General features: G+C 37.0%; 1 protein-coding gene and 1 non-coding gene across 3 annotated transcripts; both read right to left on the bottom strand.

Moving 5' to 3' along the window:
- Positions 1-216: 216 nt before the first annotated feature.
- On the bottom strand, positions 217-289 carry TRNAF-GAA. The gene has a single exon. It is a non-coding gene; the product is annotated as a tRNA-Phe (tRNA).
- A 3,398-nt stretch (positions 290-3,687) lies between these two features.
- Positions 3,688-17,313, bottom strand: TGDS (TDP-glucose 4,6-dehydratase). Of its 2 annotated transcripts, XR_004748669.1 has the most exons (13): positions 17,160-17,313; positions 16,493-16,559; positions 15,984-16,052; positions 12,857-12,947; positions 11,773-11,915; positions 10,751-10,849; positions 9,925-9,984; positions 8,239-8,282; positions 7,797-7,962; positions 7,273-7,331; positions 6,353-6,425; positions 5,178-5,275; positions 4,816-4,825 (listed from the first exon to the last, which is right to left on the bottom strand). XR_004748669.1 is itself a non-coding variant. In XM_035319303.1 (12 exons), the coding sequence occupies exons 1-12, from the start codon at positions 17,264-17,266 to the stop codon at positions 4,725-4,727; spliced, it is 1,104 nt and encodes a 367-aa protein (XP_035175194.1). In that variant the 5' UTR covers positions 17,267-17,313; the 3' UTR covers positions 3,688-4,724. The 2 variants fall into 2 exon arrangements, 1 of the variants encoding a protein (XP_035175194.1); XM_035319303.1 differs by lacking the exon at positions 6,353-6,425 and having other exon boundaries at positions 3,688-4,825.
- Positions 17,314-17,387: the final 74 nt, after the last annotated feature.

The following is a 17,387-nucleotide window of genomic DNA, read 5'->3' as shown; positions in this document are numbered from 1 at the left end:
ATGTCGCGACACCCAGAGGGAGCCGTGCCGGGCCTGGGGCCGCCTGGGGCGCTGCTGAGATGGCCCCGCGGAGCGGGAGGGCAGCGGGGGGCCAGCCACAAGCGGACAGAGGCCGGTGCACCCCGGGGGGCTGCGGATGACGGCGACGGCGGCTGGGGGGCGCCGCGACGGGCGACAGCAGCCTCCGGAATGAGGGGGGAAAAGACAAAAGCTTTCTGCCGAAACCCGGGATCGAACCAGGGACCTTTAGATCTTCAGTCTAACGCTCTCCCAACTGAGCTATTTCGGCTGGTGGTTTACGGGGGTGAAAGAGTTACCCCAAAGCCATCGCTCCCCGCAGTCAGTGCGGCCACCGCGCCAACGTTTGGGTCCGAGGGGCGCTGCCAGGCGTCCCGCGTTACCAGACATACCACCCACGAGGGGTCTTCGCGAGTAAAATCATGCCTCAGCAAGAAGACAGTGTACTGTTACCACAAACCTATACGTGGAGGCCTGGAGGCCTGGCAGGAACAGCCCCACCTGCGATGTTCCTGGGGCCTTGCTCAGGGATGCACCTTCTGCAGGGAAGGTGCCCTGTGACTGCATCAACCACAGTGTCAAACTGAGTATATTTATCAAGAAAAAATATCTATATATCTTATTCCTCTACTGCCATTGAGGCATTTATTTGAACAGACAGCTGCCACCTCACTCTTGGGGCTACAGGCCGAAGGCAAGGGATGTGCTCGACCCCGTGTTAGGATGCACAGCACCTACAGCAAACACACTCGGGGCTTGAGTTGCCAAGTGCTTCTTTGCCCACCCCAGCTCCCCAACAGGACATACCTGTGAGAGCAACCCTTCTTTACACTCCTCTCCCATGGTGGGGGAGAAAACGCTGCTCTGCATGTCCAGGCACTGCTTCTCCCCCTCTTAGCCTAATGAAACCAAACAAGATTCTGATGCAAATTCTCATCACCCCATGGTTTTCAGCGCCACGGGTGATGATTGTTTTACTGACAAGTGATGAATGCAATCACTTAATGAGCACGTCTTTTACTGATGCCATTAACGCAATCTTATGATCTTTGGTGCTGATAAACTCCAAATGTGTGATTACACACACAGAAGTCAAAACACTATTGGCACCAGACTTTTCATATCCATTAGCACAGAGAAAAAGGGAAAAAGAGAGCTATAGACCAACCATTTATTCTAATTTTTATTATTTTTCTGAAACCTTTATTTTTGCTAGGGGAGGGTAATGGAAACAATGGAAATAAAAACAATAACAGCAATGCAAAATCAAACAAAAATACAAGTATGCTTCTGAGTCAGAGATAAAATATTCTGAATCAGATATAAAATATTTTATTAAACAGCCCAAAGGAGGTGTTTTTTTTTTTTTTTATGAGAAGTCCATGTATTGAAAAGTAGGAATATCTTAGCTATTTAAAGATTAGAAGAATACAGAACGTTCAGTTTAGCTAAAGCTGAATACAGTTCAAGCTATTCACAACTTTCTTGTAAGTTGTAAGAGGAAGAAGAAGTGTGTGCTATTTTGTTCAGAATGGGGATCAAGGGTTTAAACAAAACAAAAGCCACACACATACCAGCTTTTTCACCCTCAACCTTTCTCCAATACCTAGTAAAGAACACTGTGGATGAAGAAAAGTAATTTTTTCATCATTTTATGACAATGTAATAAAATGTAAACCAGCCTCAACCACAAGTGGGATCTCAAAGACAAACAGCTTATGAATGTGTATGAATAGATGCCAAGGTAAACTTTGTCAATAGACAAAGCTTCAGAGAGTGCAAGTATCATCTCCATCACACAAACTGGAATCAGCTACACATGCAAAGGCCCCCCAGTGCAGAATTCCCAATGCAAGCAGATTGGAGAACATTTCCTCTGCCATCTGCTTCACCAGTCTTCCAATTTCTTTCTCTGCTGCTTGCAAGAGATCCGCACATTTCATATACTGAGACAAGACAGTAGCAACATTGATCTTCCCCAGTGCACACAACTGAAGTGCATTGGACTTCAGTAGTTGCTTCCTAAAGATCTAATCCCTCCCACAACAGTAAACCCCCAGAGATGCAGGACAGCAGTCCCTAAATAACTTCCCAAGTCTGAGCCTCTGATCTGTGACAGAACCTGTACAGAAACCCTTCTTCAAAGGGCAGCCATTCTCCTTTAGGAAATCTTCACCAATTTAAGTGATACAAACACCTGCTCCATTTATTTTCTTATTGGTTTAACCTGTTTGTACTGTGACACAAACCCTGAAAAAAATTGACTGAAAAATTGTTATGCTTACAGTACTTTACATCATTACCTTTGACTTCTGCTGAAATGCTACTTTGTATCTTCTCAGTGAGGCATAACCAAAAGCAGCGCACATCTCCACATTAACAGATCGCTGCTTGATTTTTTGTTTTCCTTCTACAGAAGAAGCCAGAAGGTTAATGGCAAAATAAGCCATTTTCTTTACGAGTAAGGACTACTCCTTGGGAAATAAATGTTCCTACCAGAAAACTCACCTGCTAAAGCAACCTGATCTACAGCAAAGTAGCACAAAGTAAGAATCGTAGATTTAAAAAATAAGTAGGAACATCTGTTCAGCATCTCAGTTTTGATGATTTTATTTCTCAAAATATTTACATAAACTAAGAGAACAGCTACCACTAAAAGTTAATAGATCCTTTGACAAATCCACTCCCAATAATATCGCTTCTATGTAACTGTTTGGATGGTTACATAAAATGTAATTAAACCTTCAGCATCTGAACATTCAAAACAACTTCCAGAAGACCTATTCAATAAACTAATCAAAAGCTTTTCTTCTGTGTATTTGTCATCTCTTAACACATTATGAGAAGTTAATTCTTTTTTTTACCATTTCAAAGACACCATATCTATTCATAAAATTAGAAAAATATTTGAATAAAGATTCTATAATCTCTATTCCTAAAATTAAAGACACTTCTAATTTCCAGTGTTCCACCATTAAAAGATGTTAAAGATACATATTTAACTGCAGCTCACCCAGACTATCTGCCACAGTAAAAATAAATGCAGCTAAAATATATCTTTGCAATATTTCAGCTATTCCCAATATTGGTTTCTGCAATATACAAAATGATCAGATAGACAAGTAACACTGCATATCGTAAGGAAGCTGCATCTTAAGGAAATACAAAAATTAAGAACATACTTGAATGTTATGTTTCAACCATCAATGCAAGTTTGACGAGTTTTAAGCAATTCACTGGTACAGACTTGACCTTAGGTATATGGTACACCAAATATTCTAACACACTAGTGCATATTAAATCCTATAAATTTTGTTCCCAAATGAAAGGTTTGACTACCAAACCAAGTATGAAAAAAATAAGCGCAATGTAATTTGAGTACAGTATTATTATCCTGCTTTATCACAGAAACAACATGTTTCCAGGCTTCAGAATATATATTCAGGACAAAAATTAAGTTTAGAAGCTTACTGTTCAGTCTTCTTTTAGGATGATTCTCACCATCAACAGCAGCATACAGCACACGAGGCGTGATGCAATTAGCAGCACTGCAAGTCCAAAGGAAGCAATACGTGTCAGCTGAGCCAGATACTATTAAGTGTTCAGTTACTACCACAACTCTAGCTTGTGCTTATTTACCCAAATAAGAGAAACCAGATACACTGTAAATTTTTAATCAATCAACTTTGAAAAATTTATTGACATATTTTCAGCACTGAAGTTTCCACTGAAGTTTTAATGTAAAACTCAAATTTTGATTCATCGTTAAAATGTTTGTCAAAAACAGACACACCAAACACAGCATCAAATAAGGTGTGCCAACCCACAATTGGAAGGAAGTATTTAAAACTTTTCATCATACATAGCCTTCACATCACAGGAAGTTACATTACTGGAATGTTAATGTCATTACAGTATTTGAAGTCTATTACAGTTACAATTTAGAAAAGGAGAAAGGAAATTAAAACATAAAAGGACATAATACAGTAAACAGATGACTTGTAAGACATGGGAGCAAAGTTTAAGAAATAGCTTGTGGAAATCTCAGTAAGAACATCTGCTACTTTAACACCTTCCCCTTTACAAAGAGGCATTTAAAGTTAGAGTAGATGACAGTTTAAACTGTCATCTACACAAGGTAATACTGCAACAATAGAGAAGACTGTGAACCATATGGCTGCCACATCTAGTTTTTAATCAATCAATTTATCCTCTCCAGAAAATAAATCACCTTTTCCACTTGCTTTAAAACAGAAGGCAACTATTTAAAGTGACAAGACATATTACAGTGTAAAAACAAAATAAATCAGATGAAAGATTTCAGAACTAAAAATACATATATACACACATTTATTGAAAGTCCCAAACACGGCAGTCACAATCCTCTCATTCGAAATGAGTAAGATAGATTTGACATCAGTTATATTAACTTATAACACTATAAAAATTCTTCACCCTGTAAAAATCTTCAGGAAAAAAATAAAAAAAATCTATACCTAGTGAAGATTTAATATTGCACCAAAAGCTGAAATTAACAGGTTAAACTTATAAAGTGCTGAACCCTTCCAAAGTCATGCCATATTATAGATCTGTACTCATCACGGTTCATGTATCTTGGATACATCAAGAATTTGGTGTGGTCACTTGATTGTAGACTTCAAAGAAAAGACTGAGGTAGAATAGATTCCTTCAAGTTCTCTGCCACCTTACGGAACATTAAGCTGTGCAAATGATTCTGTCACAGGAAAGGGCTCCAAAGCTTTCTCTGCATTCTTCCAGTTGTGAAAGTTTTCTTTGTACCATTCAACTAGAATGTTGATAAATGAAATTGAACAGAGATAACAGGGAAATTCAAGTATTGCCATAGATATCAAAGACTACCAACAGACTCATATCTCATTACGCAATAATTTAACCTATAATGTTCAAAAAATCTAGTTTTAGACTTTACAAATTCTTTAAGATTTATTGCACCAATTAAAATTACTTCCAGCACCTTAAGCTATCTTTTTAATAACTCACTATATAAAAAGGAGCTAATTTTATGTAAAATTAAAATAAATTCATTCCCTTTAGCTCATCATTAATTAACCTATAGACTCAATTTCCCCCCCTCCCATCACTTCCAAATCTGTTTGTGTAAGTGGCATCAGACATACTTGTTTTCTTTATTCCTTCTTTCCAAGGCACTTTAGGTCTCCATCCTAACTTGTGCATTTTTTCTGAATTCATTGGGTATCTCATGTCATTAGCAGGTCTGTTGACAAATAAAATGCACAGTGAAAACAATTTGGTTAGACTTCTTCCATTAATTAGTTGCACAGCACTTCACACTGTCTTCAAGCCATCATTAGGTATGCCTCAGTTTTGAAAATCCCCTTCAACTTGAACAGATTACACTGCCTTCCAAAAAAAGTGACAACGGAGAGCAGCTACAGCACAATTCAGTTTGCACAGTCAACTACTTAGAATTGACTAGAATAAATAGGAATTAATGTCTTCACACAAAAATTAATGCTAATCTCAAATCACTGTCAATGCAAATTGGTGCATTTGCAGCTCTTTAGACAACCACTAAGCAAGGCAGTGTTTTCTAATAACAGAATTCACAGTTCTTCTCCTGAAAGCCCACAAAATATTCACACACTTCAGATCTGAAGTAGAAAGATTTCTAAAGCATTGCTGTTACAGTGCCTCATTAGCTGCACAGACTTATTATCATCAAATATGTAGAATTCAAACTGCAAGATTCAAGGCAGAAAGACATTTCCCTCCATTAAGTACAGCACACAACCTTACTTCCACAATCTGTCAGTAAGGTTGTCTAGCCCAGCCTTCCTGCTTTACTGGCACTAGCACACTGAATAGTTAAGGTACAAATGCAGACAGAAGCAAACTACTTACCAGTTACTAAAACAGGATCTCAGGTAGAAAAACAACTAGTTTTTCCATAGGGAGAAACCCCCCAGGACCTAAGTTTCTCAAAATCAAATAAGCATTTGTAAGGCATCCTAATAATCTTTCATAAGGTCCCAATGTTCTTTTCAAGATGTATTCCCATGCAGTTAGTTTTCCCAAGCCCATATATGTTTAAACATTAGCAGACAGGACACAAAACACATGAAGATCCATCGCAGTTGGAACTACACTGAAACCTACGCGCATCATGTGCTCAAAGGGAATTTGTTCAGGCCCCGTGACACATTTAGATAGGACTTTGAAAAATACTTTCTTTTAGAGAAAAATTAGTACCTTTAAATACATTTCAGTTGCCAAGAAAACCAACCAAATATGAACAGAAAGTGAGAATTCTAAAGGCCACAATAATACTTAACTGCTATCTGCAGATATGTGATTTCTAATCACTCCAGAGAAAGAGTGATATCTGAAGGATACAGTCATTGTTGCTGCAGAAAAGAAATGGAGATAAAAGAACAGAGCCAAACCAAGCATGCAGTTAGGTATTACACACAAGAAAAACACTTAGAGAAGCTATCAATTTTTGGTACTGCCATAATGTTTGCACCTCAAAGTTTTATGTCTACATTTAAGATGTTATTGCGTTTTTTTTTAATCTTAAACTAGGAATTTAGCTAGGTACTTCCTTCTGTCTGTGGAGTGTGGGTCTTACATATAAAGCACATCCAGATCTGAACTAGCTTCATAAACACTAAAATTGTAAAGCGAAGTGAGAGACAATTGGATTCACCTCTCAAGTAATGTTGAGGACAAAGTAGCAAATAAGCTATCCTTAAGAAAGGATTCAGTTATTATGTAAAATTGCTCCTCTTCCCAGAGCAAACTTCAGCAGTGAGGAGTCTGAAGAAAGTCTGCAGACAGGCAGCCTTTGAAGATTAGAAGGACATCCTTCCAATGCAGTATAGGCTTTCCTAAGATCCAAGTTATTAAAAAATAAAATCTTTTTTTTTCCACATATACCATACAGATCTTAGACATCAAGTCCACAAGCAAATAAAAAATATATTAAGAAAGTAAAACATCTTTCACTTCCTCAGAAGTTATCACGTGATTTCTAAGCGCTCCAGAGAAAGAGTGATATAAGAACTACGCAGAGACTCATTGTTGCTGTAGAAAAAGAAATAGAGATAGAAGAACAGAGACAAACTAAACCTGCAATTAAATCTGGAAAAGTTATCCCAGGAACACTTTCGCAAATAAATTTGTAAGTACTCAGCAGGAGACCTTCAGGACAGAGCTATCTTGTACATGTTTAGCAATTTATTTATTTTTTACCTGTCTTTGATGTAATCCATCCAGTGCTCCATTTCAGATTCTGAACTGGTCTTCTTTATCTAGTAAGGGAAAAAGGAAAAAAAATTCACCCCATGTATTTTGCACCATCTTGACATATATTTAAAACTAGACTTCAATCTGTCATGGAAAAACAAAGCAAATAAAAATGGTCTTTTGTCTAAACTGAGTTGTCAAACTACTTAAACCAATCCCAACACTTCGCCCTCATCCAGGTGCTTGCTAAAAATTCCTAATTCAATTGTTATTTTAATTTTCCACTTTCTCAGACCTAAATAAAGTAGTCAACGTGGAAAAAACATCAAATAGTTTCTAATTGCTACACCAGTTACGTCCCAGTCAGGACAGCCAACTCAGTGCCTGTATTGCACATAGCAAAGCTGCCTCAGAAAGAGTAGCACATCATTTTTCTATGATCCTCTGCAAGCACTAAATTATATCACAGAGCAAAAGGTTTATAGAATTGTTTATATGGGCAATGACAAGTATTGTAACTTTTTACTCACTAGGTGGATTAACTCCTTAGCAAGCTGGGTAATAGACATCTCAAAATTAGTTCCAATGTTGTAAATTTCACCTGGCTTCCCCTCCTTCAGGACAGTAAGGAATGCTTCTACAACATCAGTAGCATACAGGAAATTCCTTCTTTGAAGTCCAGAACCATGAATACAGCTTAAAAAAACAGGACAAAACAAAAGATTTTTGTTAATCCCTACACAGAAGCACTCAATTAAAATGCATCTTAAACTGTTCTACTGTTAGAAGTCACCTGAAGGTACTTTAAATTAAATAGCTGACATGCAAACAATCCTTCCACCTAAAGAGATCTTATTACTGAAATAAATAATTCATAATATAGTTATAAAATTATCATTTCACAAACTATACAACATTTATAACTAATTTCATTTTTACAGCAAAAATACCACACACAAAAAAATTACATACCATTTTCTGTTCTGTTGCAACAAAGATATAAACTTTGGAATAACCTAAACAGTTGAACATTAAAAAAATAAACAATTACTTTAGAAGCTGTTATTCTGCTAAAAACAGTGTTTCACCAGCAAGTATCATTACATACTTTAATAAATAAATTTAAAATGTTCATAATGCATTAAGGTTAGAAACTGCAAGCTTTTTTTTCCTGGTGTAAGCAGAGTATCTTGTACACCACAGTTACCTTTTCTGAAGTTCGGAATAAATCAATTTCCCCCCCCCCCCCTTTTTTTTTTTTAAAGTAAATGCCTCTATTGCATTGTCACTCTGACCTTTCTGGTCATCCATTACAAATGAGAAGTTATAAACTTTGTGTTTTTACATATGAGAATGGTTCCATTACTTTTCACACACAGACATGAACTAGAGTCTGAAGAGGTATGACTACTGCAAACTGTTCAGAATATAGTTTGACCATACAGCAAGTTGCAGTAAATCTACAGCAAAAAAGTACCAGTCATTAAAATAATTAAATTTGGAAGAGAACCAATAAAGAAATTCAAGGTAAATAAATACTAGTCAATTGACAGACACCAGCTTGCAGCATGAATTTTTACAATCTTACTCTGTTTGGCTGTTTGCTTAGATACATTCATCACTTCCCAGAGACTTCACAACACTTGGTCCCTCTAGTAAGTTTTCAAATTGAACACATCGAAACCTTTTTGTAACTTCTTAATACCCTAAATATAGGAGTACCCATACTATTTAAAACCAAAAGATCCATTTTACCTAGTACTGTTTGTGATGGTAACTAGAAGTGGATACTTGATGGCAAGTTTAAACTGAAAGGAATCAAGTAGTGATACATCTCATGAACATAGTCCCAATATCAGGCAATCCACAAACATTTGCTAAGCCACAAATCAGTAAGACACATTTTAGAAAGCATTGTCTATCTGCAATAACACATGGAAAACAAGTTACTTATTTGGCTAAGAACAAAAATCAGTAAAAAAAAATCTCCCTAGAACCACAAAGTACAGCTACATTTCAAATAAATTCATTCCACTAGGGTATTTCCATTATCACAGCATGGTATTACCTACAAAGGCATCTCCCTCTCACTAATAATTGTTTTAAATGGTTATCCTGCAAGGTACTATGGAGCTATGTAGAAAAAATACAAGTCTGTGCTACTTCTCACCATATATCTGATTGCTGAAGGTTCATATTCTCTGTTGCCCATACAGGTTGGAACATCTCTTTATACCAGATCCCTCTCTCCTCATTTACTTTCTTAAATGTTGCCTCAGTTATTTAACATCCCTAGCTACAGCAGGTAAGATGTGAATTCAAGTAATTTGTAGGGGAACCCTGCCAGTTGAATATTCTTTGAAAACTAGAAAAAGTACAGAACAAAGACAGTGCAGTTAAACTCTTGTAAGTAACTAACTTGAAATCTTTAACTGATGCTTTACTGACAACCAAAACACATGTATACATTGTGTTGATGGTAAAATGCTTTAGTGGGAGATCAGAATATAAAACCACAGGTAAGCAGCGACTAATATACTTGCAAGACAATGCTTTTTTGGAAAGTCTGTCCATTCTTATAAGAAAAAAAAAAAAACATTACTAAAACCTTAAACTTTGGCATATTGAAGCTAAGAGCAAAGCATAAGTTTGACTTACTTTTTCTGGATACTGGTGTGGCCCATAAACATTACTGCTTCGCGTAATAACAACTGGAAACTTAAGAGCATTAAATATACAGTCATTACAGATGAAGTATATACAAGAGTAAAAAAAACTGTAGGCTTCTTGCTGAAGAATAAATGATGACATTTGCAGTGCCTAATGAAATACCTGAAAGCTTTTACAAACATTAATTAAGCTATCCATACATCTGCCTCCAGGCCTATAGTGACAGATGTTCCCAACCTCTCAGTCTTGTTAAGAACCCACTGTAGGACATCACACATGTGTATCTGGTTAACTGAAAACTTCCTTACTGTACGTAAATGTTTCAATCATTAACATCATATTCAAATCAATCTGATATCAGCTTTGCAGAATTGCATGTCAAAAGCATTGAAAACTCAGTATTTTTGCTTAAAATCATTTTTTCATCTTTTTTCTGTATTTACTGTAAGATTAGTCTTAAAACAATTTGAATTTTGCATATTCTGCTTATATTTTGATGTTCCTCAAGCTTACGAATGTTTTAAAAGTTTTACTGTTCTCTTTGACCATTTTATCAAAAATAATTTTTCAGAGATTACAGTTCAGATTTTTTTATTTTTCTATCTAAAAAATAATTGACCACTCTCCAGCCTTTTACAGTACATCACCACCAGTTAAGTGGTTGATATACTCTGACCCACCCAAACTACAAGACCAGCAACCAGGGAAGAGGTGGCACCACACTGTCTACTACTGACTTTCCTTTTATACTCTTACACATATAATGTACATTTGAGTATGAGCTTCAGAGTTTTTGAAGCATGCATTAACTTACTTGGTACCTTTCCCAGTAAGACTGAACAAAACATTCCGCAGCTGCTTTAGAGGAGGCATAGGGATTTGTAGGACGTTTTGGTGAGGATTCGTCAAACTCCTAAAACAAAAGCTTGCATTACTCAATTTCTTTTGCCCAAGTAAGTCTTAAAACTATAAAAGCTACACCTGCAACTGAAATAAACAACCCTAAAATACTCAGGCATGCCAGACTGAGAAAGACACCTTTCCATTTAAAAAGGAGACGACCGATAACCCAAGCCAATTATTTATCAAACACAAGAGACAGCCAGAATACCAACAATAATACTTTTATACTTCTAGCCAAGTACCTCACAGTAGCAGATCCTTAGATATTTACCCTGCAAAAATAACTATTGTCACAGGGAAATTCAATCCTCTTCAGGCTCATATTGCTTCTGAGTACACCATGGCACCACAGCCAGTAAATTTAGCTTTCAGTCCTAAATAAAATTGGTCCATTCCCCCTTTTCTATAAGCTTTCTTCTCTAAGGAAAATAATATTTCAGCCCACAGCCTTTCAAAAACAAGGCTTCTTGCTCCTCATGGCTACCCTGCCACTTCTATCTGTCACTTGGGGGAAAAAAAAAGAATACTGAAACAAAGGAGGGACTCTACAGTTGCTAAGGGGCCACTCACAACTATCATCTATATGCATGACTAAGACTCACTGTTCTTGTCTGGCCTTTGCCTCTGAAATTACTCGATCCTGATTTACTTTTTGACTTACTTCCTTCCACCCCCCCAAAAAAATATCTTTAAGAATCCCTACTATGATTCACAAGCAGTATCTATCTCTTTGAAGCACTCAGATGTCATTAATGACACCAACCTGACTGACACCAACAAAAAAACTTCAAGACAGTTTTGATACTTGGCTTTCTAGAAGCAATTAGTACCTACTTACACATTCAAGAACTGTCAGAAATAGCTCAAAATCATACATTTAGAGAGGCTGAGGAAAGTTACACCAGTTAGAACCTCGTGCACTTACAAACTCACCTGATCAGTGCTGCCTCCATATACTTCATCTGTACTGACATAGACAAACTTCTCCACATTGGCTTCGTGTGCAGCAGCAACCAGTACATTAGTGCCATAAACGTTCACATAGGTGAATTCCAGGGCATGCCAAAATGAAAGATCTGCATCAAAAAAAGAGATTAAATTTAGGCAATACATGGCTTTCTATTGAACCATAATATTAAGGGCAGTAATATAGACTGGGATTTTATCACTAGCTCTTTGTCAGATAGCATGGTCACCATTAAATGAAGTCACTTTCTACATACACTTGAAAACACAATCTTTGCTTCAAAAAAGAGGCCAGAATGAGGAACAAAAGCTTATTAGCTACAGATGGTTCAATTTGAAAGAGCATAAGTTAGCTTCATTTAAGTGGCAGCATAACTAATTCCCTCCACCACTAGGAAGTGCCAAGCTCAGTCAGAAAAGTATCACTCAAACACCGATTACTGTTAATAAACTACCACCTGTTTTCATTCTTAGGTTTGTTCCATTAACTTAATGACTTTAGGTATATCAATTTTGACAACTGTGAGAAGTATTTTCCTGGAGAATTCTTCATGGACTTCTTCTCACGATGAACAGAATATGATAGGAATACTTCTCATCAACAGTTTTAGTGAAAAGTGATAATCTAAAAGAGGCACTTCTGTGTATAATTCATTTTCTCTCTTTTTAGAGCCCTGGCAGGATTCTAAAGGTAGCTATGCTCACTCTTTGCTTTTACTCTATAGTTTCTCCTGCAAGGTTGCAGCCAATCAAGCAAAACTACCTTTATAACTCCACTACTACAGTGGAAGTTACACATCTAGATGGAATTTAAAATATCTTTATATATAAAAAAAGCATTTCCATTTATACATGATCAAAATAATGGAGCACATTAAAGCTGTGAACTTCTTAAGTTAAAAAGGCCACCAGACCTCCAATCGTGTATTCTGTAAAGATATCAAACTGTATCCTTGTTTTAAGTGAATGGGGTAAAAAAAAAAGTTATCAGTATACTATTTCAAACAAAAATACATACAAAACTAATATCAAAACATGCAACAATACTCACCTACATGAGTTTGGGCTGCAAAATGAAGGACTATGTCAATTTTCTCAGTTTCAAAAAGCTGTTTTATAAAATGAGGTTCACAAATATCCCCCTAAATGGTAAAAAAAAAAAAAAAATAGTTTTTTTTCTTTATGTAATGAATATGCTTTAATTTTAATCAAGCATCATAAACAAACCATTACAAAGGAGGCACGGGAGAAAGTTTTGCATTAAGTACAAGCTTGCAAAGCCAAAGCATTTATCTTATATCAGAACCACAGTATTACTCAGATTTTTTTTTTTAATGGCAGTAATAGAAAACTAATACTGTCCAGTCAAAAGAGGAATTTATATCCTCAAAGAGCAAACAAGATATGAATACCCAGAGTTTTAGATACAAGATGCTTTCTTTTAGTTCTTCACAGATACAAATACAGCTACCAACTGAGTTTGGGGCAAAATACCAACACCATATTGCTTTTTGAGCAACAGTCTCAACAACAGGTACCCCATTTCAGGTTTATATTACTATTTAATATAAACAATATAACCCCCAGAATATACACAACAGAAGTACAGCATGGAACTTGAAAGCTAAGGTCAGAACAAGCGCCTACAGCAAATGGGAAAGTTACTGGAGTCTGGCTGGCAGACAGTGACACCTAGTGGCATTATAAGAGGTGAAGTTCAACCCACTGCTGTCAAAATAGACGGATGTCTTCCAAGGGTATTTTTTTATTACGAGAAAAATTGATGTATTTGGAAAAGAGTCAGGCATCAACACACAAGCCATTTGTTAGTCTGACACACACTCAACAGCTGCTTTCAAAGGTAAATACAAGCTGAGAAGTAGCTTTTGATAATCATCTATTGCTTCAACTTGAACAAGACAGTACTTCAAACACTGTCAGGGGGAAGAAGACTTCTGTATTTTCAAAAACAAGGCAATTAACTAAACATAGTTCAAATGCACCTACTTTTTAAGAAGTTCTCAAGCAATGATTCTGAACAACTGCCTCAAAGAAGTACTGTATATCAGAAACAGAAGGAAGATATATTGATTTTCCTGTTTCTCATCCCTGAACACAAATGAAACGCTCCAGTAAATACTTCAGGCCCATATACTATTTTTAATCAATATGGCTAGAATTAATCACTTTTTTTAAAAAATGAAATTCAAATTAAATATTTTTCTTTTAAGATTGTTTTCAATAAGATCAGTCAAATTGATATTTTTCTTCTAAAAATACTATCAGATGTAGACTTTGCCTCAGACTTAAGAACTTAAGATGATTTTAAGAATCTCAAGGTACTTTAAGAAACCTTTTTAGAAGTAACTTGTATTTACACAGGCCTCCCCATTGTCGAAAAAACGTACAATTACAGAAATAATCCTCAACCTTTAACAAAATACAGCTTCTTCTAGTATACATCAAAAGGCACTGTGCTGAGCAAGAACATAAATTGCAATTAAAACTGTTGGAAGTACTACAGTACCTTTCATACTGCCCCTTATGAAGGCCTCTGGTCTTTTACTTCCCTACCTTCTAAAACAAAGAACTTTTCTACAGCATTTATCCTTCCTGCTCTCTCTGAAGACCAGCAGTAGCATCACAATTCTAATCTTAGGCCTTGACCCTTGGAGAGTGTTTTTTTCAGTGCATATTTTCTTGTCATGGTAAATACTTTGCCATCCACATGTAAGTTCTAGCCAACCTCCTTTCAACATAAAGAAATAAAAAAAAAAAAAAAAGAGGAAAGCACCATACTAAATTCCAACTGAATAGCTGGAATGAATTACTCTTATTCTCATAAGAAGTCTTGTGAGAACATATTCCTACTCTAGTTCAAAGCAGTATTTACCGTCCTGCTGCTCTGTTTACAAGATGCCTTCTAGAACTCCATGCACTGGTAACTACGCACCAGTACGTATGCAGGTAACGAGGCCTTTATTTAGCATTTGTATGCATCACATCATATACTGAAAAGTGTCAAAAACAATTGGAAAAATAACAAAAGAACAGTTTGTGCATCCTGAAACTGTGTACGTTTGCTTAGCACATATCCTCTTACCCCTTAAAAAAAATTATCTAGCAGCTCGGGTATAAACACTCATGAAAATAAAGAGAGAGCTTTACAAAAACAAACAGCCGTGGGTGTCACCAGATGTGCATAAAAGTTGGTTTCCCAACACTGCCTGAATCTAAGCAATAAGTTGAGTTCACATCTTTTACCTCTGAAAAAGTTGTGTCAGTTTAGTGGATGGCTGCTATTTCAGAAAGTTAAACTATGGGCTAAACTATTTCTGATGTCCTACAATTTCAGGCAGCCTAGCTCAACAGAGAGACCAGCATCAGCAGTGACTTACACGCAGCAAAAGAACCGCAGCATACAAACCCAGCAGTCTGAATATTTATCCAAATACAAAATCTAAATCTGTCTCTCGTCTGAAGCCTGAGATGTTGGAACAGGAAACTGATTTAACTGGCAATAGTTTGAAAAGAAAGGACATACCCTGAATCTAGACCCTGTTCCAAAACAGCTACGAAGTACACAACACAAACAGCAGTAAAAGAAAGAATGCAGCCTGTTCCCTGGCACAAAGAGAAAGAGTACAATGTACGCTATGGAATATGACAAGCTGCAGAGTTTGAAGATGCAAAACCTAAGAGAGTGTCTAAGCATGAAGGAACCAAATCAAAGGCCATCTTGTCCACGCCATTTATCAAAAGCTGTCTTAAAAGTAAATGAATCATTCCTAAAGCCAGCTATCTCCATATTCAGGCTTTTAACAATTCTGAACCTATTACACAATAAAATATATCACAATTTTCAAAAGACTGCTTCAAGTAAGAGGCAGAACACATTGTCACACAACTGCTTACTGTCACAGACTTCTCTGGGTGAAACAGATTCTATTAATAAAGGTACCGAACTGCAGCTAATGCTGCTACGTCAATGCTGCTACAATGACATATCCCAAACACTGACTTATTTTCTACAGTAAATTAATAGAAGTAATCGCAATTTTCATTTATGGCAAAAAAAGTGGTTTTATCCCTAGGTTTTGAGGAGCTCTGGAGACCGCATTACCGTGATACAAACACACACACAAAGTTAAGTTTCCTAGAAAAGAAGGCTTTATCACCTGGATAAACTTGTAGTTTTCCTTCTCGGAGACAGTTTCAAGATTCTTCAAACTTGCACAGTAGTCGAGCTAAAAAGAAATACCCACAGAATATCATCAAATAGTCCTCAAAAAGTGAGCAAGCCAACTCAGCTCCAACCCAATTACTAGAAAACTGAAGATTAAAGTAAAAACTGCTTTGCAAATAAAAGCTATTTTTCAAGCAAACATTATGAAATACAAGAAGCACAGAAGTCTGAAAGATATCCTTAGATTGCAACGCTTCTTAAATAGACACCTGCAACTTCAAGAGTTTATTTTTTCACAAATAAGTGATACATAATTATTTGTAGCAGGCACTGAACTGTGACAACGAGTAGCAGTTAGGTTATTTTTGCTCAGAAACAAAGCAGAGTCAAACAGAAATTTAGCAAATACCATTATTTCAAGTAAATTTCAACATGCTGCAGGTTATATTAAAAGTCTTTTGAAATGGTGCTCCCTAGTAAGAAAGAAGACAACCCACTTACCTTATCTAGATTTATAATCAGATAGTTTGGATAGTTTTTGACGAGGGACACGACTACATGTGAAGCACTGCAGGATGGAAGAAGAAAAATACATCTTACAATTATATAGCTAGCTTTAACGCAACAAAGCAATGACAAACCAATACCAATTGATAAATCATACAAATTGACATGAATCGAACAATATTAAGAGTCAGTACAGCAATATCAAAAGGCTATGGGGGGAAAGAAGGAGCTGTACAGACAGGAGAAAGAGCACCTCACTGAGAGATTTTAAGATGTGGCAACATTCTTTTAATCACTACATGCTGTTAACTAAAACAAGATTAAAGGTTAATTCCGTAACAAGAAAAAAGTCACCTTAAAAAAGACATATTATACACTACCGTCAGCTGGCATTCTAAAAGATTTTTACACCCTTAAGTTTATCCATTAGGTACATACTATATGTATATAATACATATGTATGTAATAGAGTATAGCTTTGGTATTGGGTAGAGCTCATTACTCAACTTTTCCAAGTTTTAATGCCAACTCCCAACCCTCCACCACCCTCCCAACCCTCTACTACTGCCCCCAGGTGTAAGAAGAAGTGAGTTTGGGGGGTATTTTTTTTGGAAGCAGCCTCCTGCAGAGGCAGCCGCCCCCCGAGGCCCCCTCTCCTCACATGAAGCCGGCGCCGCCCGTCACCAGCAGCCGCTTCTCGAAGCGCGGCGCCGCCGCCGCCACCGGCTGCCCCGACATCGCCCGCGCTTTACGGCAGCAGTGCGACATGGCAGCCGCGCCCGGCCACCTTACCACCTATCAACAGCCGCCTTTTTACGACGCTGGGTTGCCTTACGGCTGAACCCGGCAACCGCCACGTAGGAGACGGGGAGAAGCCGGAGGGGCGCGG

The sequence above is a fragment of the Oxyura jamaicensis genome, chromosome 1 (assembly GCF_011077185.1).
Source record: "Oxyura jamaicensis isolate SHBP4307 breed ruddy duck chromosome 1, BPBGC_Ojam_1.0, whole genome shotgun sequence".
Lineage (NCBI taxonomy): Eukaryota > Metazoa > Chordata > Aves > Anseriformes > Anatidae > Oxyura > Oxyura jamaicensis.
The sequence above is the reverse complement of the archived record's forward strand: the minus strand, read 5'-3'. Positions and strand labels throughout refer to the sequence as shown.